We start from the raw sequence: 26,508 nt of genomic DNA, 5'->3' as shown, positions 1-26,508 counted from the left end.
AGAAATTGTAATGGAATGTGGTGACTGAGTCAGTGGGGGCCCGGGATTTATTTATTATTCCATTTGCAGAAAGAAAGAAAAAGGCTTTGATGATGATGATAAGGTATTGGTGCCCATCAAATGACTCCGGAATAAGGGTGTATTTTATTAATTAAAATAAGTAGTTGCCGATGTTTGTGTTGTGTGGAGAAGGCTCTAAAATATCTGAAGAGTATGAAAATGGAATCAAAGACACTCAAAGAATAAATGAATACACGTTTGTTTTGAAAAAATAAGTGCTTACAAAAAAATGAACTGCTCTGTCAAACGCATACAGCAAAAGCATTTAGTGTTATTGTTGCCCTTGTCTAACATGGGATGAACAATCACAATCCCGGGTTACCGGTTGCTAAGCAACAGGTGACCTTATAGCATTTGTGATGCTGCAGCTGAAAGACCAAATAAAAGCGTCTGCGGTTTCCTCTTCTGGTCTGAGTCGGGTGAGGGAGGTCTGTCATTTCACAACAAACTGTGCAGCTACTTCACTCGGAATCCAAATGTTGATGTAAGATGTTAAGCTCTAACGACAAATGGCTCTCGGACACTTGCTGAAATCATTGGATTCAATTTTAACCAAGGAAAAGTTTTTTGTCATTTAGGGGAATCAACCTTTTGATGAACCAGGATGAAATGGAAACATGGGAACTTTATATGTTGGATACGTCTTGAAAAATTGTTCGTAGTAAAGTAATCAGTGAAATTACTGGATGTCAATGTCATTGTGTAGGGATTGACAGAGATAACTTCATCAACCTGTTTTTAAAGATTGTGTTAACTTTCTATAAATATACTTCTCCTATTGCCACAAGACTGATGAACTATGGAGAACATCACTTCTGTTGGTGAGATTCTAACCATGGAGAGGTTAAAGGTCACCAACGAGTCCTCCATCCCCGTCTTCGTCATCCTCCTCCTCATCTACATTTTTATCGTGGTGTCCAACTTTGGCCTGGTGGTGCTGATTGTCAGGACCAGGAGCCTCCAGCAGCCCATGTACCTGCTCCTCTGCAACATGAGTATTAACGATGTGTTTGGGGCGACAATCGTCGTCCCTCAGATACTCAGCGATCTGTTGATCTCAGACTCTGAGCGGCTCGTCCGCTACGGCGACTGCGCCGTTCAGGCCTTTTGCGTTCATCTGCATGCGAGTGCTTCCCACACAGTGCTCATGATCATGGCTTTCGACCGCTATGTGGCCATCTGCAGGCCGCTGCGGTACGGCGGCATCATGACTGGCGGGACAGTGGCGGTGCTTTCGGCGTCGGCATGGGGGACCGCTTCATTGATGGTGGCAATCCTGGTGGGCCTCAGTGTCCGCCTGTCACAGTGCCGGTCGGTCATATCCAACTTGTTCTGCGACAACGCCTCTCTGGTCAAACTGTCATGTGAAAGCGTCCTCATCAACCAGGTGTATGGCCTCGGCTACACGGTGGTGCTGCTGGGCTCGTCCATGGGCAGCGTGGTGGTCACCTACCTGAGGATCGCCGCCGTGTGTCTGCGCAGCAAGAACAAGTCAATGAACGGCCGAGCGCTGCGGACATGCGGCACCCACCTGGCAGTGTACGTCATCCTCCTGGTGTCAGGGTTCCTCATCGTGATCCTGCACCGCTTCCCTCAGCTGGCGGAGCACAGGAAGGTGGCGGCCGCCATGGGACACGTGGCGTTGCCGGCGCTGAACGCCATCATCTACGGACTGCAGATTAAACAAGTCCGGCAGAAGATCATGGCTTTTTTACAGAACAATAAAGTAACTTAAAGTAACTAACTGATTATGCCATGTGATCAGATGGGTAACATGCAAGTGTTATTGCATAGGATGCTTATAGAAAATATTCATATGTTTTAAGTGAATCATGTTTTCATGTTTGTGTTTATAAATCAAGGCTCATGAAATTGTTTAATGTAAATTTGTATGTGTGTGTGTGTGTGTGTGTTAAATTTCCATATACAAATCTGTAGATGTTTAAAACCAAGTATATGTATGTGAAACTTGTTTGTGGTGAAGCCAAATCTTAATAATATATAATATATGAATATATAAAATGTCCAATCCTTCAAATGCCTTTTGACTAAAAAAAGAATGTGTCATCAAATAGTACTAATTGAAAATGATGAAAAAAGCACAAAGCTTTTATAATGAAATTATCAAGTTTATTAAAGTATGACAGTGTTCCATAACCAAATGTTTTGTTTTCCCAATACACAAAATGTTGAAATAGGTCAAGTTTTCATTGTTTACAGTAAATAATATAAAGGTGGAATTGAAGCATGTGATTCAAAGTAAAAAACTGTGGCAGTTTTTAAAAACCTCTTCTTAAAAAAAGCTGCATTTTCTTTACTGTTCACCGCTCTTCTCTGCTTCTATAGAAGTATATGAAAAAATGACTCTTACTTTTTTAGTCTATTTAGTCATCATTAGTTCATGGTCTTCTTCCACACTCTCTATCAGAGACCTATCAATAAGCGTGTAGCCTTGCCCTAAAGCACACTCTACTTTAAAAGTCTATAACTCTAAATGTATAAGATACAAAAAATACATTTATTAATGAGCCCGACGGTATTGAGGCCGCAGCCTGCTGCCAGGGGGACTTTCATGTCCAGGGTAAGAGGGGCCGCTGCGTCCTAGGAGTCCTGGACGTGCACAAGTTTTGGAGTGATGGCAGATTGAAGCCAATCACCTTCTCATCAGAGCAAATGATGAGTTTATGAAGTGGACAAAGCCACTGATACATCAAATTTCACTGTGGCCACATTCTTGGAACGGAGTACCAGACATATCTTATATGAATAAAAACTAAATAGTAAAATAAACTCAATGAGCATGCTCAGAATCTTCTTTTCCTGTGTTTGGCTGATTGTCGAAGTAGCCTTTAGCTTCATCCTATGTGTTGTAGTGTGCAAGGTGTTCTTTTTTATTTAGGTGGAATATTCAAAAATATTTGACCTCCTTACTTAGTGAAGGAACAAAACCAGTGAAAACCTACAAAGCCTGAAACATTTAAAATGAAAATAAAAATAAAGTGAATCAGCCAACAGAAAGTGACCAGTAAAAGTGACAAAGTGTATGTACATGTCGAGTGTGAAGAGTCAGTCCGTGGGGGACCCGGGCTCTGTTGATGAGCTTGCCTTCTGACGGGAAGAAACTGTTAGTGTGGCGGAAGGTCTTTGCCTCCTGCCGGATGGAAGGGGCACAAACAGGTTTTGTCCGGGGTGAGAGGGGTCGGCTACAATCTTTCTAGCTCACTTCAGAGTCCTGGAAGCTGTCGCGACCACTTGGCTCGGAGTGAGTACGACATGGGGAGGCCACACCACCATATAATTGAACTCAAAGTATATTTATTAATTGATATATGCACAAAGTCAGTATGTGTAGAGAAGTATGTGAATGTGCAGTGAAAAAGTAAAGGACCAGCGCTGCAGCCAGCCCGGCCCAGAGGTTGCTGGCAGGTGCCGTGTCATTCCCCAACCACCTGGAGAACACTGATTTTATGCACCCTCCAATTAGGCCATCGATAAGCCACCTGGTGGAACCTCCACAGCTCCTCCTACAGGCCAAGACAAGAACAGACAGGATCAAGCCACACATTTAATGGGAGACAGTGGAAGACCCAGCACGGTAGAGCTGGGGCGTCACAAAGCGAACTGTTGACGCTGTTGTTATGGTGTGAGGTCTTGGTCCTGATCGACCACAGCCTCAGACACAGTCTGTGTCTGGGGTGAGAGATGCCAAAACTGTAAATAAAGGGCACTATTTGCCGTACCGTCCGAAGTGTGTGCTTGGCCCTGAAGTCCTTGGCACACATCTTCATTACCTTCCCTGGCCACAGAAGAATGTGTTACACCAAAGAGGATTTCAACAGTCCGTACACATGCAACATCCTCTGTTAAGGCACTTACCAGCCTGCAAAATGGTTTTATATTTTATCTTGACTTGTTGCCAGGATCTTTGCTGTCCAGTCATGTTTGTTCTGTATAAACATTAATTGTAGAAAGATATTTAGAATTGGACAGTTTAGAGATTTGTGTATATGGTTGTAAAATGTATCCTTGCATTGTGGATAAGGGTTTAAAATTAAGCTTAGTTTTTTGGATACATTTCCAGAGGAGGTTTAATTCCCTCTGCTCAGTTTTGAAACAATCATAATAAAGCAATTAAAACAGAGTGTACAACTTTCCTAGTAAGGAGATATTTCGAAATCCTTCCGCATTCAGTCGGTCCGCGATTGTCTGCTTTTTCTCTTTGTTTTGTTACAGCTGCCGTATTCCCTTTCATATGATATATGCGTATGATATGCTTCACTTCCTCATACATTTCATCATAAGTTGCTGCTCAGCGGGTAAGAAATATGCTGCGCGTGGCGTATTGTCCATTTCTGCATCAGTAAACATGTGATCGATATCGTGGTCTACTTAAGAAAGCCGTGGAGGTGCACTTATCCCAGATATGTGCTCCTGGATCGACTTGGCGCCTCCTTCTCAACGCGACTCGGCAAACGTGCAACCGATTAAGCCGCAACGAGCGGGTCACACTAAGTCAAGCGGGGCTTTATCCCTTAGCCTGGATTTTTTTATTCTACTTTTGTGCAATACCCCCCCCTGGATATCCTGGATAGCCCGACTTAATCCCTTATCCGGGTTTCGTGCACTAGCCCTCCGGTATTGTGTTCCTATTTTGGTGTTGTTGGTTTATGTTGTTGTTCTGTCTCCCCCTCCTGTTTCCATTCTCCTACTTCACAGATGTGCACACCTGGTTCCACCCATCAAATCACCACACCTGTTCCAGATCTCCCATCAACAATTCCCCTTTAAATAGTCCTTGTTTGTTTCCAGTTGGAGGCTCTTTTGGGTTGAGCCGAGGCATCGCTGATAAGCCCTGTTCGCGATTGTTCAATTCGTGGACAACCAAAAAATACCTGAATAATTTAAAATTATAATTTACAAATGATTCACTGGGAATTCTGGCTGGGTCAAAAATATTTTATTAATGAGTAGAATTCTGTATTATTTATAATGCAAGAATGTTTTCATGTCACTAAAGATACAGTACTTACAAATAAAAGTGTACAGATTGTGTCTGTAAAACAGGAAAATAAGCCATCCGTTAGTGAGTTTTAGTTGTTGACTTCTGTTCCCTGCACTCAGACAATGAAAATTGTTTTTGTTGTGACAAATTGAAAAGTTGGTGTCCAGGCAACGAACCAGTGACGCAACCAAGCTCAAAGCTCTGTGGGTCAATGGCTCAGCTTATAGAAGATTGTCGGGTCACTTGAGCTCCGAGTACAGGAGGTACGAGTCAATAGGTGAGTGTTTGTTAAATGAAGAAAGACAGTGTTCTGTGGTTGGGTTAACACAGAAAAAAAGATTTTGTATTTGAAACATGAATGCCTTGTGATGAAAGTGAAATGAATTGGATAAAAAAGAGGTAGTTAACGGTTTAGATGTTTACTCTAAACAGTCAGCTGATTTTTCTAATCCAAAACGTCATTCTACTTCATTTTCATTTATACATGTTTTATTGTTTGATTAAGGCCCATTCCATTAGTAGTTTATGTTTTGGTAGAGTCATGGGGTATCTAGTTGTTTGGATTTGTAAACCATCAACCTTAAAAAAAACTCCAATTTAACATTATCTCTCATTGTAATCATAACAGGGTTATACTTCTTTGCCCAGAGTTTGCCAGTATACAGTAAACAAAAAAGGGAAGGAATTAGTATCTTTCTGTTAATAACTATTTTTCTTTTATAAATGGTACAGCAAATTAGTTTTTGCCAAAATGTTGTTCATTCACTTTTTAAGTGTTTTTTTTTCATAACTAACAATATGTCTCTCTGTTCATGGAATTATTACAATGACAATCAGTCAATTAATTTACTTGCTACTGTGTGGTTGTCTGCTGAATTTTGCTATTGTGCGAACAGACCTTGTTGTTGAATAATTATTTGAATTGGATGGAACATATTCTATGAATGATGGTGGCGCATGGAGTAGTAGTAGTAGTAGTAGCTGCAAGGTTGGTAGTTCAAATCCCAGCTGCTCCATGTGCCATGTTGAAGTGTCCCTGAGCAAGACACCTAACCCCTAATTGCTTCCAAAATGTAAGCCATGGGTTCAAATTCAATGTAAGTCGCTTTGGGATAAAAGCGTCAGCTAAATGACATGTAATGAATGAGCTGCTCTAAATATTATGTGAAATTAGGCAATATTTAACTTTTAGATGTGTAAGGAATTCCTTCTAATTTTCAAAATATGGAAAAATATCGATCATGTTCAAATCTCCGTTCTGATCCGAAAATAAAGTAAAGTTCTATATTTTGTCTTATTCACAAATGAAGCTCACCTCAACCGTCTGCACAATGGAGAACCAGACATTAAATGCAGATATTCTAATCCTGGAGGGGTTAACGGTCAGCCCCCAGTCCTTCCTTCTCACCTTCGTCTTCCTCCTGCTCATCTACATCTTCATCATGGTGTCCAACCTCGGCCTGTTGGTGCTGATCATCACGGACAGGAGCCTCCAGCAGCCCATGTACATTCTCTTTTGCAACATGAGCATTAATGACGTGTTCGGGGCAACGACCATCATCCCTCGTCTTTTGAGGGACCTTTTTCATCCGATCGAAGAGCGCTACATCCGCTACGCCGACTGTGTCCTCCAGGCCTTCTGCGCTCACCTCAATGCGGGCGCTTCCCACACAGTGCTCATGATCATGGCCTTTGACCGCTACATTGCCATCTGCAACCCGCTGCGATACGCCGCCATCATGACAAACCAGATGGTGGGGGCACTGGTGACGGCGGCGTGGGCAGTGGCGTTTTTGATGGTGGCAATCCTGGTGGGGCTGAGCGTCCGCCTGTCGCGCTGCAGGCGGGCGCTGCTCCACCCGTTCTGTGACAACGCCTCCTTGTTCAAGCTGTCGTGCGAGAGCATCATCGCCAACCAAGTCTACGGCCTCGGCTACACGGTGGTGCTGCTGGGCTCGTCGCTCGGCAGCGTGGCGCTCACCTACCTGAAGATCGCTGTCGTGTGCCTGAGCAGCAAGAACAAGTCTCTGAACGGCAGAGCTCTGCAGACATGTTGCAGCCACCTGGCCGCGTACGTCATCATGTTCGTGTCGGGCTCCGCCATCATCGTTCTCCATCGTTTTCCTCACCTGTCGGACCACAGGAAAATGGCGTCCATCTTGTTCCACGTGGTTCCTCCCGCCATGAACGCCGTCATCTACGGGCTGCAGATCAAAGCAGTCAGACAAAAGATTGTCGTCATGTTTACTAGGAACACAGTAGGTGAGATGACTCAATAGGGAATCTTATCGAAATGTAAAATCCCTTTCTTCTGATTTTCAAATGTATTTCACCTACAAACATCAATTCGGTAATAAAATACTGAGGGGATAATGAAAAATGAAAATTACGTTTTTATGAATATTTTGTCTTTGACTTGTTTCTCAACTGATTGTGGAGGCAAAACTAAGGTAAATGTGTGTCATCGGGTTTTGAAAGAAAAACGTGATTGAATTTCTAGCACTGAATATTTATGCTTTGAAATTATGTATCTGAATGTTTTTCAACGTTAAAATACTGCAAAAAATTAAACATTAAAATATTCAACCGCAAAAAATTCCACCGACCACTTTACGCACTCTGCGCTACTGCGGTAATTCTTGCATGTCCTGTCGTGTTTATGCGTCTGCATGCTCCACTAAATCCGGTCACCATGCTGCAGACAAGCCAAAGTTGTATTGGGTGCTCGCTCCTTTTGCTTGACGCATGCTCCTGATCTTGAATCTAGAATCGATTGCTCTTCTTTGAGGTCCCGGATGTTGTGGTTGAATGTTTTGCGGTTGAATTTCTTGCGATTGAATATTTTAACATTGCATTTTTTCCAGTATTTTAACGTTGGAAAAACATTCAGATACATAAATTCAATGCATAAATATTCAGTGCTAGAAATTCAATCACGTTTTTCTTTTAGAACTCGACACAGATTTACTTCCATACAAAACAGTCAGAAAACTTATTCAAAACCTGTATTTACAACCAAATACATGACACATGAGTCACATTTAACTGGGTAAAGTTTTTGAGTTTATGAATAATAGAACATATTTTGCGGATTAATTGTTGTCATACTTTGAACTATTTAAACCGTTCAAATATTAAAATGTTATCTCCATTCTCATCTGATAATAAATTAAAGTTCTTTATTTTGTCTCATTCACATCCTTATTAAGCTCACATCAACAGTCTGCAGCCTGGATAGACATAGAATGACGCTTCAGGCGTAAGACACGGAATTACTTTCTTTTGTTACTCGTGCACAACAGTTTTGCACATTCCCTGCTTTAAAATGTAGATGTTTTGTTTCACACACTTTGACTCATATCAAAGTTACTATAACAAGAGTTACATCATGTACAGAAGAGTTGTAAACAGTGAATGAAACATGGTGTAACTATCTAGCTGTGAGCAGATCAAAGCATTGGAGGAGAGGTGGTTGAAGCCGCCCACGTGTCATATAAACATGTCGTCCACTCCTCTATTCTGGCTTAAGGAGGTAAACCTGACTCACACTCAGTCTTACACTGTTCAACAGGGCAGAGATGTGACCTGTAAAGTGGGGTCATCTGAAATGATGATGAATTATAATGCAAGCAGAAAAACATTAACAATGGAATATCATAGACATAACATTGTGAAATATTGATATATATGTTTAATTAATCTCTACAAACATTTTCTGTTTTACTGTGAAAGAGCAATCTGAACTTTCTGGAAATGATGACTGAACATTTGTGTTTTTTTTAGGTTTTATCTCTGGTTTTGTTTACAGGAATGTTTTGCTCATAGAATCTCGTCACTTGGGTTTTGTTTTTTTGTGCTTTCAACAAGGTGAAGACATTTTGGGAAATTCCCTTTTTTACACATTGCTTTTGGAGGAGTCCTGATACCTGCGTGTCTTCTATGGTTTATCAATTGTTGCTTTTGTTGCAAGTCCTTCCTTACTGCTGCTGTCTTATCTGCATACCAGCTCTGCTCCAAGACCAAAGAAGCAAACCTTTAGTCTTAATGCAGATCACACCTAAAATAATGTTCTGAACATTTCTGTGCAGCCTTTGAACTAAATAGACGTTGAATTAGAGATGATATCTGAATGGCTGCTGATAATTCCTATTAGACCAATCTAAACAATGAATAAAGTGTGAAGAACTGATTATGTTACTGTGGGTTATGCCAAACATCTTCAGTGATGATCTAAGCATAATTAGTTGAAGATAGGGAATTGTTGACCCTAAAATAACTGCATTGTGAAAAAAACACTTTTTTGAGGGAGAAATACAGTCTGTTGGACTTTTGAAGTTAATAATTGATAGAGTTTAATATAATAATGATTTCTTGCTGCTTCATGCATCTTTATCATCTGCAGCATGGACAATGAATCCATCGAAATGGACATTCTACAGCTGGAAGGGTTAAATGTCAGCCCCCAGTCTTCCCTTGCTGCCCTTGTCCTACTCCTGCTCCTCTACATCTTCATCATGGTGTCCAACCTCTGCTTGGTGGTGCTGATCACCACGGAGAGGAGCCTCCACCAGCCCATGTACCTGCTCTTCTGCAACATGGGCATTAACGACGCGTTCGGTGCAACGGCGGTCATTCCTCGTGTCCTGTGGGACGTTTTTACTCCGACGACACGCCGCTACATTCACTACTACGAGTGCGTTGTCCAGGTCTTCTGCGCGTACTTTCACGGCGGGGTTTCCCACACGGTGCTCATAATCATGGCCTTTGACCGCTACATGGCCATCTGCAACCCACTGAGGTACAACACCATCATGACCAACAGGATGGTGGTTGCGCTGTTGGCAGGGGCGTGGTCGGCGGCTTTCCTTTTGGTCGCTATCCTCGTGTTCCTCAGCGTCCGCCTGTCGCGCTGCCGCCGCGTTGTCCTCAACCCGTTCTGTGACAACGCCTCCTTGTTCAAGCTGTCATGTGAAAACGTCCTCATCAACCACATCTACGGCCTCGGCACCGCCATGTTCACGATGGCCGCGTCGCTGTGCGGCATCACACTCACCTACCTGAGGATCGCCATTGTGTGTCTGGGCAACAGGAACAAGGTGGCACGCGGCAAAGCGCTGCGGACCTGCGCAAGCCACCTGGTCGTGTACATCATCCTGCTTCTGTCGGGGAACATCATCATTATTCTCCATCGGTTCCCTCAACTGTCAGAACACAGGAAGCTGGCGTCCATCTTCTTCCATGTGGTTCCTCCTTCCATGAACGCCGTTATCTATGGACTGCAGATCAAACAAGTCAGAGAAAGAATTGTCTTTGTGTTTTCCAGAACAAAATGATAAACTGCTGCACTTACTCTACTGATGTACAATGTTCTGATATATGAATAAATCTAGTCAGTTCTGTGGTGGGTCCATGTCCATATGTATTAAAGGCATTTATTTGCTCTCGGATGTAAAATTGCATCTATTTTTAATTCCCAACATGTCAATCTCCAGTGGAAGCCGCTGCTTTCTCTGGACTGAATGACAGTTACGATGTGAGACACCAAATGTGACCAATTCAAAGGAAGGCTTAAATTATTGAAATAATGGCCTTAATGAAAAGTGGCTTGTTTGATGTTTTTTCTTAAAGTAATTTTTAAAGTTATTGTCTCTCCGTAACTCGTACAAGGGTTAGGTAGCCGGGCAGGAAAGATTTTCGGAGAGTATTGTTCATTTTCTTTTTTGGTTTATTTGAAACGGCACAGGGCACATTATTTAAAACATTTCTAAAAATGGGCCAGTTAGACAAAAGCTTTTAATCTACAGTCCCAAGAAACAGACCAAAACAATAATGACACAATGAAAAAACTCAACGCAAGAATACATTGTCAAGTAGTAAAAAGACGTGCAACACACTGGCTCTGAAAGTCAATACACAAAAAGCATGAAAAATGAGGGGCAACTATGTTCAAATAGAAACATGGAGTGTGGGAAATACATGAATCAGTCAGACAGAATTAAACCACAATAAAAGACATGTCATCCGGCACTTTTCAGACAGCAGGTAGTGAAAAGAATCCCAGGTGGGAAAGGCCTCCATGTATAACTACATAGCCCAAACTCCCTGACCTACTTCTAGTGTTATTTACAAATGCAAATAGCTTTTGAAGTGGACAAAACCCCCAAAAGATTTGCATTGTTAAACCATGTACTGTATTCTATCGTCATTTAACAAATGTCAATTCTTTAAATGTATTTTAATACATTTATAAAATATATTTTCATTAATATAATAAAATATTCCTAGTGATTACAGTCAGTTAATACAAAAGTTTAAAACTTAAATGTTAACATTTAATGCAATTGTAACTTAGTTAATTAGTTAATGATTAGAATAGGGCAAGTGGTTTAAAAATTGGATCATTTCTGGTTTTGTTTTTGTGCAAGACAGTCTTCTTCATTCACATCCAGCAGGTTTTCTCTCCCAGTCAGGACGATATGGTCACCGTGTTAACGTCTTTGGTTGGTAACACAGCAGCAGGTCTGAACCTCATCAGAGTTCTCCCAATGGACTCTCGTAGCTCCTTGTTCTTCAGACTGTAGATCATCGGGTTTAGGAAAGGAGTCAGAGCGGCGTACATGACAGACACGATGATTCGAACCTACAACACAATTTTAAAAAAAAAATAATAATAATAATGCATTTTGTTTGTAACAGACTTTTCATTCAAACGAATCTCCGAGTGCCAGAGAGCAGGTATAGTAAAAACATGGTCAAAGCATAGTTGAAACTAATTTAAAACTAGTAAAGACAAAGTAGAAACTTAACACAGTAAAAAGTGGTCACTATAATGTTTTTTTGACATTGAAGCAGAGGCGCCCTAAAGGTCTATTGTCAAGGCGGTGCCGGTAGATTTGGAAGATTTGCCCAGTCGACCGCGGGAGAAGCGGGTAGATCGCCATGACTTAAAAGAAAAAGTCTGCACCCCTGCAATGAGGGATCACCAAAGTTATTAAAAAGACATACTAATTGGAAAATGAATGAGGACCAACATTTTGGTGTGATCAGTTTCAGTCACAACAAAAGCACTGCTATGTGATGGTCATTTTGATTTTTCCATCCATTTCATATTTTCCATAAGAACAGGGAACCGGGAACAGGAGGACTCAAATGCAGAATCCAAGAACAAAAATACAGAAGTCAAAAATGCTTAGGGGCAAAATGCGGAACAGGAACAAGAGCAAACAAAACCTCACCGGCATAGACAGCAAACTCAATGAACCGCCAAGAGACAAGGTACAAAAATATGATCTTAAATGTCCTATTCATTGAACAAATATGAGACATTCAGGATATGTTGGATGATTGACACCGTACCTCTGGTGGAAAGTTTCCCACCCGGTAGGAGATGTATACACAGGAGGCCGAGCTGTAAGAGATGGACACCACAGTCAGGTGGGCGGCGCAAGTCCCAAAGGCCTTCAGCCTCTGGGCTACTCCCATCCTTAATATGGAAACCCCAATCAGGATATAGGAAGTGAGAATGAAGACTCCTGTGATCAAAAGTGCCACCATGGCAAAGGCAAGTGAAACAATGTTATCTACGGTAACGTCCCCGCACACCAGCCGCCTTACGGATGATGGGTCGCACCAGCCATGTTTAACCACATTGGGGCCGCAGTAAAATTGCCGGAAGGCTATGCAGGTGGCCGGCAGCGTGCAGAGGGCACCGAAGCTCCAAGCTCCTGCGACAAGGAGCACCTGGGCGGGCTTGGTCATGATGGAGGCGTAGCGCAGAGGGTTGCAGATGGCCACATAGCGGTCGTACGCCATGACAGTCAGAATGGCCCGACCAGTTACAGCTAGCTGGATAAAAACATACATCTGAAGGAAGCAGCCCGGCACAGAAATAGTTTTCATGCCAACCAGGAGGCCAGACAGCATGTTGGGGATGGTGATGGTGGTGTAGATGATGTCCACAAAGGAGAGGTTGTAGAGGAAAAAATACATGGGAGAGTTGAGCTTGGAATCAGTTAACGCCTAAATGAGAAGAAAACATCGTCAGCGATATTGTTAAAAAGAGGAAATAAGCATCATCATCATGTCATAACTAGAAAGAGTCCTTTGTTTCTTTTTACCACAAAGATAATCATACTGTTTCCTCCCAGGATAATCATGTAACCCAGCAGAAGAATGACAAAAAGAACAATCTTTTCTTTGCCAAGACCGGCGAGGCCCTCAATGATGAAGAAAGTGACGGCATCAGGCCCCCGGGTGCCGTTAACAAAGCTTGATCTGTGATTGGTTGAAAGGGGCAGGTATGAATCTAGAAGAGTAAGGAAAGAGAATCTGTGTTTATTTACTGAGGGTGAATCAGAAGAAAGTTGGGTTATTACAATTCTGTTCAATGGTTTTATATTTTAGAAAGTGATCATTGAGGGCGGGTTTGTGTTCGCCAATGTGCCATAACTGATTCTTTGCAGTCGCAATCAAGTTTGAATCCGACCCTTTGCCCCTGGCTGCATGGCGAACCCACTTTTGGTTTACCAAGATACCAAATGATAATTTGTAAAACATTAGGGACATGAAATCCAAATTCCAAAGTCTTTTCTGTAGTGGTATTGCACTTTAAAGATGAGGCAAGGTTCTGCAAACTATCAAAACTAAAAAAGATTCCCCTTTGAGCTATCTGGTAATGGTGGAGATCAAAGGGGGCATTAATAAATTGGATATCCCAGTTGTTCATATATTTGGTTCAAATATTCTTAAAGTCTCAAAGCCACGTTGGATTTGATTTTACTTTTTAAATAACGGACGCAAATCCAAGATGATTCCAAGATATTTTAATCCGACACAACCTTCAGTTCTCCGTTAAAAAAAACATCAGGTTAGTCTGTATCTCTGGGGTTCCATTTAAAGTACATGAATACCGCTTTGTTCATGTACTGGTTAGCATTGACCCTGATGAACCCCTAGCCTCAAACAAGCAGCAGAAAACGGATGGATTGTTGTTTTTTACTATATGAAGCTACTTAATATTTCTTTTGCATCATGTTTAAAAGACAGAAATTTACTTTTAATACCACTCCATTCATCAGACAGCTATATTTAAAGCACAGAAAACCAAGGGAAAGTTTCTATGTCAATAAGGGTTCAATTATACCAAATAGCTACAATGATAAAAGCAATTTTATTGAAATAATATTCAGACAATATAGCACATAATGCATTAGCATAATGATGAAAGGGATCGTTCTGCTACCAAATTTGCATTTAATACAATTTTGAAGTCATTTAATATTGTATGTAAATTATTATTTTACTAAGGTCAAAAATCTAAACACTTAATTCAAACACTGTAGGCATGAAGTTAACGTAACATCAGCCAAGCTAAACAGCAAAGCCATGCCTTTCTGAATTTCACAGTAAAATTAATAAAATAAGATAGTGTGACAAATTGATCTAAATCTTAAAGTAATTATATTCTCTCCTATGCCCCGAGGTAAAAAAACACTTATCTGAAAACAATGTGAAAGTAATATCTTTGAAGGATAGTCCAACACTGTTCTAAAACCATAGTCAAATACATCAAAACATGTTATTTTTAATGCGTAATAATACTTGAAAAGATCCAAACATTACACGTCAAGTGTTAAAATGAAACTTCTACTTCAGAATTACTTATTAACTATACAAGAATTAAAAACTCAAATGCAGTTTACAGTTCAACATTGTTCAATCAGAGTAGCTAATTTCAAGTGTTTATGCAAATTTAATTTATTAAATGCAGCGCTGAGAAAGACTTTTTGTCTTCAGTCATTGTAATACTGATATATCTGATAGGTTAAACTACGTCTGCTTTCACTAGACACCATCAAAAAATTAAGTCAGAGACCTCTGAGGCTTTCAGGTGAAATTTCAAACGTCAAAAGCTCCATCTCTTATCAGCAGACAGATGAATAGACAACTGGATGTAAAATATTATCTGTCAACAGACACGTAAAGAATAATTTCAATTAAAAAATGTGACTTTATCAGAACACAAACTCATTTCAAATTTCCTCAGTCAAGGTAAAGCTTAGCTCTAAAAACTCGAATTCTATCAGAAAATCTTACAAAACTATCACTCCGCAAACCAGGACATGGTTCCTAAACATTAAGATATCATGATCTTACCTGAATGTGTGTTTCAGACTGTGCTGCTCAGTCAGGCCTCATCAGAAACAAGAACTTCATCACATCCACAGTTTGCCTTTTCAAGGGAAATTTACCCTTTTCCTGGTTTTAATGAGGATTATGAGAAGAACAAACAATTTTAATTGCCTTTCATTAAAAACATCAATTACACAAAAGAAAGGAAGACAATACCAAAGGGACCATTTTTAATAACCTCTGTGGTTCTAAACAAGCACCCTAAAAGACAACACAAGAAACACAATTGTGCTTGTTGCCAGGGTAACAGTAGTCTCATTTCAATGTTTAATCCACTAATTAGAGATTTATCATTAAGGCTCGTACTTTACTTTAATGACTGAACTCTTTGTGGTTACTCTTTCCAGTTGTTTTTTCTTTCAGCAAAAGTGGGATAGTGTCAGATATTCTGAGTCACAACGTTTCCAAATTAGCAGTATTAGAGAAAAATGAATGCATTCATAAATTTAAAAAACAAACAAAGGAATGTTAAGACTTTTGGATTCAAGTATTTTTGTCACAACGGTGCGGTAAAGCGAGTGCAACACCACCCCCGCTGCTCCGATTCTCTAGCCAAACTCAGACTCCATCTTCTCCTCACTCATGAACAAGACCCCGAGGTACTTGAACTCCTTCACTTGGGGTAAGGACACATTCCCCACCCGGAGTAGGCAATCCAACGGTTTCCTGCGGAGAACTATGGCCTCAGATTTAGAGGTACTAATCTTCATCCCAACCGCTTCACACTCGGCTGCGAACTGCTCCAGTGAGAGTTGGAGGCCGCAGACAGAAGATCTTGAATCTTAAAAGAGTAAAGAGCTGGTCCGTCGTTCCACAACCAGGACGAAAACCGCATTGTTCCTCTTCAATCCTTGGTTTAGACTTTACCAGGGAGGCTGAGTAGTATGATACCCCTGTAATTGGCACGCACTCTCTGATCCCCCTTTTTGAAGAGAGGTACCATCACCACTGCCACTCTTTTGGCACTGTCTCAGACTTCCACGCAATGAGGCGTGTCATCCAAGACAGCCCCCCAACAGCCATGAATATTGTCCTGCTTTTTTTTCATATGATAATGCAAAATGTACCAAAACTACTCAGGATTTTAGAACGTGCAACATTTTACAAACGGCGCCCCATAGGGGGGCAGGATCTGGAGCGGGGGGGGCGGTGCGGGGTCTGGAGTCGCTGGAGGCTGGACGGTCCGAAATAGCAGTGCAGACGTAGTCATAACGTTAACTCCGTCATGCTGCCCCTCATACAGCCCCTGACCCCCCGAGTCCAAGTACTGTTCTTATGAACATTACCTTACCAAGACACAATTAATATACAACGAGCAGCTCACGTTAGCGGGAGCCGCTGCGCTGTTAACGGCAGCTTGTCTGCCCGCATTAAGAAATGTGTTCGCTGCTGTCGTTTTTTGTTGACAACGTTGAGATCTGCCTTAAGATAGCAATATAAGAAGTGATAGCAGCGTAAATCAACTCTGAGTTTGTTAAACGACCTACTTGAAACAGACCCCAGCAGGATAGGTCCTTGTGGGACGCCTGTGGACAGTATAATTATAGTTCTGTTTTTTGTCCTGTTTAGCAGACACGGTTCAATCCATTGAAGTGTAGGAGAAATTGTAGCAACTTGGAAAAAAGAATGTTATCAATAACGGTGTCAAATGCCTTCTTGAGATCGAGAAATACAACTCAAGTGTAATCTACAAATGAAAAAAATGAAAAAGTTGTGAGCCCTGTGGTTTAACTATGCAAGAATTGTATGTTCATGAATTGAATATACAATTGTTTAACAGATGCAAAAATTATTTAAATTTAAATAAAATTCATAAGGCTTGGTTGATATGTTGATTGTTGATATGTCTGTGATGAGAGGTGGAGTAGAACCACAAAATGTAATACGTAATATATAAAACCTCAGTTAACGACTAAATACCAGCCAGTTTTAATTAAGTCTATGCCTTTAATTGGGCACACTTGTTTGATTCCTCTCTGAGTAATTGCGGGTTAAGTTGATGTTATCGAGGGTGACACACAGGATACTTATGAGACGTATAAACACAACTCTATGAAGAACTAAAACAAACATTTATTTGAATACAATGATATAACTTATTTGTTCAATAACAATTGCCTTTTTAATAACGGTTAATCAAAAGGTTATTAACTAGTTAAATGTTAACCTTTATTGCAATTATAACTTATGAATAGAAAGGGAAAGAAGACAACAGAGTTTAAAAATCTGATCATTTCTGATTATGTTTTTGTGCAAGACTATCTTCTTTATTCACATGCAGCAGGTTTTCTCTCTCAGTCAGGACCATGTGGTCACCGTGTTAACGTCTCTGGTTGGTAACACAGCAGCAGGTCTGAACCTCATCAGAGTTCTCCCAATGGACTCTCGTAGCTCCTTGTTCTTCAGACTGTAGATCATCGGGTTCAGGAAAGGAGTCAGAGCGGCGTACAACACTGACACGATGATCCGAACCTATAACATAAATAAAATACATATATAAAAAAAAAAATAATGCATTTTGTTTCTAACAGACTTTTCATTCAAACAAATCTCAGAGTGCCACAGAGAGATTATAGTAAAAACATGGCTAAAACATAGTTGAAAAAACTTTAAATTAGTGAAGACATAGTAAAAAATGGCTTCCCGAATCAAAACACTTTCAGGCCAGTCTAAAAAGAGTCCCGTGTCTGCGTTGACCCTTGTGGAACAGCAGAGGAAACAGGGAGCAGTCTGGACTTGCATTTTCCCAGTGACAAACATTCAATACTGACAGAAAGGTAGAACTGAAACCAGACCAGAGTCCTATAGTCCAACGGTGCAGTGGAGGCGCTCCAGCAGGATAGTGTGATTTTGGTGCTGTGGGCTGAACAAAATTCTGAAACAGTTCACACAAGCTGTAGTGTTTGAGGTTGCCCTAAAGTTTAGAAGCAACAACACACTCTTAGCACCATGACTAGGATGGCCCGAGATTGGCGTGTGGCTATAACCTCCAAATTCAGAGTGGGCTTCATGAGAAAAGGGACGGGGATGCAGCCACACTGAAGGGAAAGGTTAACAACTTTGGTGATGGAAGGACTGAGAGTGGGCACATGAGCATAGGAAACAGGGGTCAAGGGTACAGGATTTCCTTTTTTTCTGAGGAATTCGTCAACATAGAGACAGTACACTCGCCCAGATGTAGAGCTGGACAGCAGAGAGTAAATGTTGTTGAACTTGGTTCTTAAAAAGTTATTGATGCTTTTGCATCGCTCTGTAGCCTCATTTGAAGAGGATGGTTGTGTTTTCGGGAGATGTTGTGGATGTTGTGACGATGTTTGAACCGATTTGGATATTTCAATCGATTTTACATCTTCCATCTGCATGGGGGCTCTTTTCTCTGTTCACGGAGTCCTTCAATATAACAAACTAGCTGTGGTTTAATGTAACAGAACATGGATGTGAATTGTCAAAGGAATTACTCCCTAATGTCTATTCTTAACCACCACCACCACTTTCCTTGATCGTTGTGGAAATTTAGGAGAGACGCAGGAAAGTGAGGTCGATCTGCAGCGGCCAAACAAAGAAGCGTATTTTAAATGCGCTTCATCTTAGTTTTGTTAGAGTGCGGAGTCATGCAGACGACATAAACCACCAGGTTCAAAGTATTACCTTTTTAACAAGGTTGCAATATAAACGAGTTACGCTGACGCTTACTTCTATGATCTGCGTTTCTCGGTCATCATTATTTCGATCGTTTCTTGTGAACTGCCAAATAATACGTAAATATTGGCATCGCAAGGAATTGTGGGATGGAATTATCTCCTTTCCTTTTGTATGGATGCTACAGTGGTTCCAATGCTACTAGTATTATTAACAAATATGAGACATGTTCTAAGACAAAGGAAAAGACACATTTTCAGGATATGTAGGACGATTGACGTACCTCTGGTGGAATCTTTCCCACCCGGTAGGAGATGTATACACAGGAGGCCGAGCTGTAAGAGATGGACACCACAGTCAAGTGGGCGGCGCAAGTCCCAAAGGCCTTCAGCCTCTGAACCACTCCCATCCTGAATATGGAAACCCCAATCAGGATATAGGAAGTGAGAATGAAGACTCCTGTGATCAAAAGTGCTACCATGGCAAAGGAAAGTGAAACAATGTTATCTACGGTAACGTCGCCGCACACCAGCCGCCTTACGGATGATGGGTCGCACCAGCCATGTTTAACCACATTGGGGCCGCAGTAAAATTGCCGGAAGGCTACGGAGGTGACCGGCAGTGTGCAGAAGGCACCGAAGCTCCAGGCTCCTGCGACAAGGAGCACCTGGGCGGGCTTGGTCATGATGGAGACGTAGCGCAGAGGGTTGCAGACGGCCACATAGCGGTCGTACGCCATGACAGTCAGAATGGCCCGACCAGTTACAGCTAGCTGGATAAAAACATACATCTGAAGGAAGCAGCCCGGCACAGAAATAGTTTTCATGCCAACCAGGAGGCCAGACAGCATGTTGGGGATGGTGGTGGTGGTGTAGATGATGTCCACAAAGGAGAGGTTGTAGAGGAAAAAATACATGGGAGAGTTGAGCTTGGAATCAGTTAACGCCTAAATGAGAAGAAAACACCGTCAGCGATTACAATACTGGCAATTCCGTCTTTGTTAAAAAGAGGCAATAACCATCATCATCATGTCATAACTAGAAAGAGTGCTTTGTTTCTTTTTACCACAAAGATAATCATACTGTTTCCTCCCAGGATAATAATGTAACCCAGCAGGAGGAGGAAAAAAAGGACCATCTTTGCTTTGCCAAGACCGGCGAGGCCCTCAATGATGAAGAAAGTGACGGCATCAGGCCCCTGGGTGCCGTTAACCAAGCTTGATCTGTGATTGGTTGACAGGGGCAGGTATGAATCTAGAAGAGGGGGTCAAGAGAATCTGTGTTAATTTCCTCAGAATAAATCTGAAGAAGGTTGAGTTCTTACAATTCTGTTCAATTGTTTCATGTTGAAAAAGTGATCATTGAAACCTGACAAAAGATGAGTTTATTAACATTTAATCTAAAGCACCACCATTTCAGATTTTGTGTTAATTATTTTTGTGCTTTCCAAACCTAACCTCCCCAAGTCTAGTACTCGCCCACCATCATTGGCATCTACAGTTGTGGTCAAAAGTTTACATACACTTGTAAAGAACATAATGTCAGCGCTCTCTTAAGTTTCGCGTTATTTATTATTGCATATTTTTGACCCAGGAGATATGATCACTTTTTCTGTTAACTCATAATAAAGACATAAAAGAACCGAACTTCATGAATGTTTTTTGTGACAAAGAAGTATCTGTTCCAATCACTCTATCAGAGAAAAATCAGACTGGTAGAAATAACGGAAAACTCAAGAGAGCCATGACATTATGTTCTTTACAAGTGTGTGTGAACTCTTCAAAAGCTTTGTAGTAGAACATGATTCTAGAAAGGGTTCTGGTACAGGTACCAGAAATTCTTCGCCTTTTTAGTTTTGTTGTATTGCAGCTATTGGCTTGTTAGTTTGGATACAAGGGTAAGCATCTTTATATTAGAGAATTCTTTACAGGCATGCAGTAGGAGAAAAGTGCATTCAGGGCTCTCTATTTTGAGTACAGCACTTAAATAAGCTTCAAGTTTTGACTTTTTCTTTAATCTACCATGTATTCTGACCACTTGCAGGGAGACTGAAAACATAAGGGCAGCGTTATGCGAAACACTGGGATTGTAAACTAGTTCTAGAGACGCATAATGGAAGAAGTAGGCTTTCAATTATTTTTTTGTACATATGCATAAAACTGTAGCCCTCCCCCCAGACACACTTCCCAATTTTTCTTAGGTTTTTTCCATATCAGACTCTCCAGCACGTTCCAACAGACTGATTCCCAGTTACTAATCCGGCCTGTCTCTGTTCTTCTTGCATTTCCTAATTCCCGGTAAAACTGCTTGTCTTCGGATCCTGACTATTGCCTGCTGAAATACAATGCTACACCTCAGCAGTCAGTCCGTTCTTGGTCTTTAGGCCAGGACAATTCACCCACCGATGACAAGGAGAGTATGGAGATGACGGATGAATATTGACCCTCCTTCAGGGCCGCTCAAACTGCCTGGCTGAATTGTGGTTGTTTTGAGATGTCCCTTGAAGGGGTTTTTCTGTCAAAGTTCAGCTACACAACCTCCACTCTACCCATCAGCCTAAACTTCATTCACCTGTTCCGTCATTAGCCTCTGATCAATAATCATGTCACTATATAGACTCCTTCCCAACTAGACACACACACTGCCAGATTGTTCTGAGATTTTCCATGCAAGACTCTCCAGCACTCTGCCTTTACCAACCCTGACTGTATCTGTTTTCCCCCTTTGCCTGATTTCTGGTCAAACTGCTCGTCTTCTGATCCGTACTGATTACCTGTGCCTGCTTTTATGAAAGTTTGTAAATAAAAGGCAAAAGATACCTGGGGTCCGTTTCAAGAAGTGGGTTTAGTGAAAACTCAGTTTGATAACACTCTTGGTTGTCGGTTTCAGAAAGGGAAGTAACTAAACCTCAGGGTCTGTCGCTATGGTAACTGGGCCTGTGAACCTAACCTGGTCAGTTGCAGGTTTTTTAATGTATATATTTAAGGTACTGCAACACTAATTAATTAAGTAGTATGAAAAGTCATTTTATCATGTTCAGGATACCTGATTTTCAATGTAACAAACTTGATTTGTTAATGCTAATACTATTAAAATGTATTTTGTAAATTAAAAGCAATTTTATTATTTCGTTACAATCCAGGTTAGGTGTCTAAATTGATTTGTTAAAGCCAGCCAAATGCATTGTAGAAATCAGTTTTGTGTTGTGTGCAAATACAAAAATCAAACCTGATTGCATTGAAAAAATGTACTGTATTCTTCCATAAAACTTTGGAAATCACACACACATACAGTCATTTTAGCATAGAAATACTAACCTGTAACCTTTATTACACCAGCAGTATTCAAAATACAAATCCATTATTGCAGTACAATGCAATACAAACTCAACAGTTAGTGCTCCACAAGTGCATCCTCAACAGCAGGTAAACAAAATATGCCATTATCTGAATTAGAGCTAGTGTTCAGAAAAATGACGGTTAACCCTGTGAACACCATTTTACATAGATGACTAATCAAAATGGATTTGCAAACATAAAGTAATAAACCCTGATAGTCATAGAGAAATAACACATAATATTTTTTTAAAAGGTGCAGTGATACCAGCTTAGCTCCATCCATGTCCATCCAAATCTTTTGGATAACCTCGAACACACGTTCGAGGTTATCCAAAAGCGGAGGTCAGCAGGGTAGCTAAGGATGAGCACATACATCAGTCCGAACAGCATAGCAACAGCTAATGCTACATTATCAAGATTCTGTTACACCTTGATGCCTTCATGAACAATGCCAATGTCCTCTCCTTCATCACTTGATGTTATTTGACAACATAGATCCCAACAGTGGTGTCTTCAATGGCCTCATTGATGGTGTTGTTACCCAGGCTCTGTACAAAACAGACAAAAGGTAAATAAACCAAAGTTAGCCAAATTCAAACTATTCACCAAGCTCCATCAAGGAAATTATATATTATAAAACATGTAGAAGGTTAACTGGATCATCGCCTATGTAGACACAGACTCCTTTAATGATCCACTCTCGTACAGCATCTACATCATATTGAAGCCCATTTCCACCAAAAAAAAGGGCTTTGAAAGTCAAAATTAAAACTTAAGAAAGTTGAAATAATGACTTAAGATATGCGCATGGTCCTTGCAGCTGGTTGTTGACGTCACTATGGTCACAGAGAGGTGTCGTTCGTGTTTTAACAACGTCTCGCTGATGAGCTATTAAACCGGGTGCTATTGCACCCACTCAGTCCACACTTAAGCAAAAAAAACAGAAAAAAGCAAGTCAATGCTTTCAATTATAAATCAAATGTAGAAAAATACAATTAACATTTTATCAACATCTCACATTTTTTTAACCCTCTGGGGACTAAGCCATTTTCAACTTTAACATTTGGGCCTATTATAATTAATTTATATGGAACACCATGTGTTTGGTGCCTATAGAGTTTGCCTCAATTTCCTCAGACATACCACTTAGCAAAGCAAAGACCCTCCAGAAAGTTGAGGGAAACCTGTCATTCAATAAAATAGTATTTATGAAGTTATTATGTCACTCGCTCTGTGTGCTCCTGCACACTTCTATGCACACAGCTCACTCTCTGGCCCACCCCCACAAGACCCCTGAGTCCTTTGATTGGCTAAAATGCGTAAGAGATACCGTATCCGTCCCCATGGGGTTGTATCTCAAGGCAAATGAAGATGCACATTTAGGGCAATGTGAGATTACCTACATATCATAGAGCCTTTGAATGCATGACATGTAACAGGGACAGTGAACCTGTGAAAGAAAATATTTAGCATCAGTCAGGTGTCTCAATTAAAGAAACACACACACAATCCAAACATGTCATAACTTCATACACGTTTTTATTTCTCTCCTCCCCCATCCGCCATAGTCACAGTCTGGTGCAGAGTTGAAGATTAAATTCACTCAACACAGCCGCGACAGGCTCCTCGGCTGTAGCATAGTGTGCAAAACGATCAAAATCACAATAATAATTTTTATAGTAGTCTTTTACGCCCCTGTAAAACTGCCCCCCCCCCCATCACATTTTTACAGTAAATACATAACTTATATATGGTATTATTTCACCATAATGCGTGTTGAGTAAAATAAATAATGCAATGACGCAACATGGTTGTTATTTTCGATGCCTGATGCCAAAGGGAGCGGCTAACCGTGTAGCCTCCAAGCTAGCTGAGATTACCTCATAGAAGACACAATTACTGAACATCTGACAGCTGTCAGTCATCTTTTAATGTAATTAAGTAATTTCTAAATGTAGAAACCAGGGCAGGAATTTCACCAGGGTCCACGAGTAATTACAACGCCCCTGTTTTTTTTTTAACTGGACTACTGGCTATAAGTACACAGAGTTAACCGGCTTGTTATATTGCGTTACTGTTTAAAAACACGGCTCAAGTCGACTATCGCCCAAATTACTCCAACATATATGAATATAAAGAACTTACTTTTTCAGATATTGGGTTGACCTCTTGCTGCAAAGCATGGAGATTTTCCCACAACGTTCCGTTAGCGGCATGAAATCGTTCGCGGTTCCAGTTCTTCTTCTTGGTCTATTTCTGTCATCCGACTACAGCCGCGTAAGCGCCACCTTCTGTTCCGGAGCGATAACGACACTGCGTGGCGACATTTGAACAGCAGAGGCTAAACTCGATTGCATTGAGTTTTTAAAATTGTTTTGATTAATTTCAATAAACTTGAAAGAAACTAGTTAGTTCAACATTCTTTAAAAACCACTTTAATGTACTCGATTAAACCATGTTCACAAACAGAATATAATTTAATTGTGTTGCTTTTACTAACTATTTTTGTAAAGTCAAAGACCCAGTATTTCCTTTTTTTCATTGTAATAGCTACAAAGATAGAACGAATGTCATAGAAATCATATTCAGACAATATAGCACATAAAACATTAGCATTGCAATAATAGGGTTTGTTCTGTTGCTAAATTTGCATTTGAAACATTAAAACTAATTTGGAGACTGTAGGTACTTAGAAGTCATTAAAAGTTTTTTCTTAAAGTATTATTTTACTCAAGGTTAAATCCAAAAGCTTAATTCAAACACTGCAAGCATGAAGCAAACTTAGCAAAGCTAATTAGCAAAATGTTTCCTTTCCAAATTACAGACAAAATAAATTATATAAAGTAAAAAACAGTGTGACCAATTCATCTAAATGTTGAAGTAACTATATTCTTTCCCATGTGCCAAGGTCAAGAAACACATGTGAAAGCAATGTGGAAATTACATCTTTGAAGGATAGGTTCACACTCTGTCCTAAAACCATAATCACATACATCAAAACTTTTTTAATGCTGCTGATAATTCTTGAAAACATTCCAGCATGTCAAACCAAGTGTTCTTTAACATGAAGCTTCCACTCATACATGTTACTTATTTATAAGAACATCTCTGTTCTCCTGCTTGCAACAAAAACATACTTCTGATGTATTCATTATATGTTAAACTGTATTTGGTTTCACTAGACACCATCAAAACATTAAGTCACAGACCTCTGAGGCTTTCAGGTGAAATATCAAACGTCAAAAGCTCCATCTCTCACCAGCAGACAGATGAATAGACAACTGGATGAAAAAGATTTGCTGTCAACAGACAGGTGAAGAATAATCTTAATACAAAAAATTTGACTTCATCAGAACACAAGCTCCTTTTGAGAATACAAAGTGAAATAAGATAACGGTCTAAAAAGCATAAAACTTTCAGATGAAATAACACGACTTCCTCAGATTAAGTACACAAACCGTAAACATTTAAATATCAAGATCTTACCTGAATGTGTGATTCAGACTGTGCTGCTCAGTCAGGTCTCATCAGAAACAAGAACTTTATCACATGCACATTTTGCCTTTTTAAGTGCAACTGACCTTTTTCCTGATTATAATGAGGATTATGGTGAGAGCAAACAACTTTAATTACACAAAGTGAAATCAGACCCCTTTCATTAAAAACATCAATTATAGAAAAGAAAGGCAGAGAATACCAAAGGGACCCATTTTAAGTAACCTCTGTGGTTTTAAACAAGCACCTGAAAAGACAACACAAGAAACGTAATTGTGCTTGTTGTCGTGGTAACAGCTGTCTGTTTCCGCTAATTAGAGATTCATCGTTAAAGTAGTTCATAGTTAAAGTTCATACTTTACTTTAATTGCTCATGTGTGTGCCTGCATGTTTGAGTAATGGTTATTAGGCTTCCCTGTTGTTCATTCTTTCAGCAGAAGTTGGATAGTAGAAGTTATTCAGAGTTACGACGCTTCAAAATGATTTAGCAGTTTTAGAGAAAATTGTATTCATTTTTACGTTTAAAAAATTAACCACAACATATTAAGACTTGTGTCTAGGTATCCCCGGAATGATGGTGTTGAACACCAAGCTGAAGTTCACAAACACAATCCGAGTTGAGTCCCATGTTGACGGCATCATCCACCGACCTGTTTTCCCACTAGACAAACTTTGGGGGGTCCTGCGATGTTCTTCAGATGGGTCAACACCAGCCTCTTAAAGGATTTCATGACCACAGACGTCAGAGTAATGGGCTTGTAGTAATTTAATCCTGTGATGGAAG

At 40.5% G+C, this 26,508-nt stretch overlaps 5 protein-coding genes across 5 annotated transcripts; 3 read left to right on the top strand and 2 right to left on the bottom strand.

Annotated features, from left to right (window-relative positions):
- Nucleotides 1-859: 859 nt before the first annotated feature.
- On the top strand, nucleotides 860-1,795 carry LOC119213018 (putative gustatory receptor clone PTE03). The gene has a single exon (XM_037464000.2). It carries the CDS (start codon nucleotides 860-862, stop codon nucleotides 1,793-1,795), a length of 936 nt encoding a protein of 311 aa, XP_037319897.2.
- Nucleotides 1,796-4,897: 3,102 nt separating this feature from the next.
- Nucleotides 4,898-7,422, top strand: LOC119212430 (olfactory receptor 52N5-like). Its single transcript, XM_037462803.2, has 2 exons — nucleotides 4,898-5,339; nucleotides 6,373-7,422. Exon 2 carries the CDS (start codon nucleotides 6,394-6,396, stop codon nucleotides 7,339-7,341), a length of 948 nt encoding a protein of 315 aa, XP_037318700.1. The 5' UTR covers nucleotides 4,898-5,339; nucleotides 6,373-6,393; the 3' UTR covers nucleotides 7,342-7,422.
- A 2,043-nt stretch (nucleotides 7,423-9,465) lies between these two features.
- Nucleotides 9,466-10,399, top strand: LOC119212432 (olfactory receptor 52E8-like). Its single transcript, XM_037462804.2, has one exon. It carries the CDS (start codon nucleotides 9,466-9,468, stop codon nucleotides 10,393-10,395), a length of 930 nt encoding a protein of 309 aa, XP_037318701.2. The 3' UTR covers nucleotides 10,396-10,399.
- Nucleotides 10,400-11,490: 1,091 nt separating this feature from the next.
- LOC119213244 (olfactory receptor 10J4-like) lies at nucleotides 11,491-13,566 on the bottom strand. Its single transcript, XM_037464413.2, has 4 exons — nucleotides 13,548-13,566; nucleotides 13,180-13,367; nucleotides 12,419-13,081; nucleotides 11,491-11,702 (listed from the first exon to the last, which is right to left on the bottom strand). The coding sequence occupies exons 1-4, from the start codon at nucleotides 13,564-13,566 to the stop codon at nucleotides 11,529-11,531; spliced, it is 1,044 nt and encodes a 347-aa protein (XP_037320310.2). The 3' UTR covers nucleotides 11,491-11,528.
- Nucleotides 13,567-17,551: 3,985 nt separating this feature from the next.
- LOC119213243 (olfactory receptor 10J4-like) lies at nucleotides 17,552-25,481 on the bottom strand. The gene is made up of 4 exons (XM_062560243.1): nucleotides 25,439-25,481; nucleotides 19,958-20,145; nucleotides 19,176-19,838; nucleotides 17,552-17,725 (listed from the first exon to the last, which is right to left on the bottom strand). Exons 1-4 carry the CDS (start codon nucleotides 25,479-25,481, stop codon nucleotides 17,552-17,554), a joined length of 1,068 nt encoding a protein of 355 aa, XP_062416227.1.
- Between the last annotated feature and the right edge of the window lie 1,027 nt (nucleotides 25,482-26,508).

The sequence above is a fragment of the Pungitius pungitius genome, chromosome 21 (assembly GCF_949316345.1).
Source record: "Pungitius pungitius chromosome 21, fPunPun2.1, whole genome shotgun sequence".
Classification (NCBI taxonomy): domain Eukaryota; kingdom Metazoa; phylum Chordata; class Actinopteri; order Perciformes; family Gasterosteidae; genus Pungitius; species Pungitius pungitius.
Note: the sequence above shows the minus strand (reverse complement) of the source record. Positions and strands in the feature narration are given on the sequence as shown.

Coding starts and splice junctions, on each gene's coding strand:
- LOC119213018 (XM_037464000.2), top strand. CDS start 860: ATGGAGAACATCACTTCTGTTGGTGAGATTCTAACCATGGAGAGGTTA.
- LOC119212430 (XM_037462803.2), top strand. CDS start 6,394: ATGGAGAACCAGACATTAAATGCAGATATTCTAATCCTGGAGGGGTTA.
- LOC119212432 (XM_037462804.2), top strand. CDS start 9,466: ATGGACAATGAATCCATCGAAATGGACATTCTACAGCTGGAAGGGTTA.
- LOC119213244 (XM_037464413.2), bottom strand. Junction 13,082..13,179: donor ACAGTATGATTATCTTTGTG/GTAAAAAGAAAC, acceptor CTTCTCATTTAG/GCGTTAACTGATTCCAAGCT. Junction 11,703..12,418: donor TGGGAAACTTTCCACCAGAG/GTACGGTGTCAA, acceptor ATTGTGTTGTAG/GTTCGAATCATCGTGTCTGT.
- LOC119213243 (XM_062560243.1), bottom strand. CDS start 25,481: ATGGAGCTTTTGACGTTTGATATTTCACCTGAAAGCCTCAGAG. Junction 20,146..25,438: donor TTCACCTGAAAGCCTCAGAG/GTCTGTGACTTA, acceptor CCCCTCTTCTAG/ATTCATACCTGCCCCTGTCA. Junction 19,839..19,957: donor ACAGTATGATTATCTTTGTG/GTAAAAAGAAAC, acceptor CTTCTCATTTAG/GCGTTAACTGATTCCAAGCT.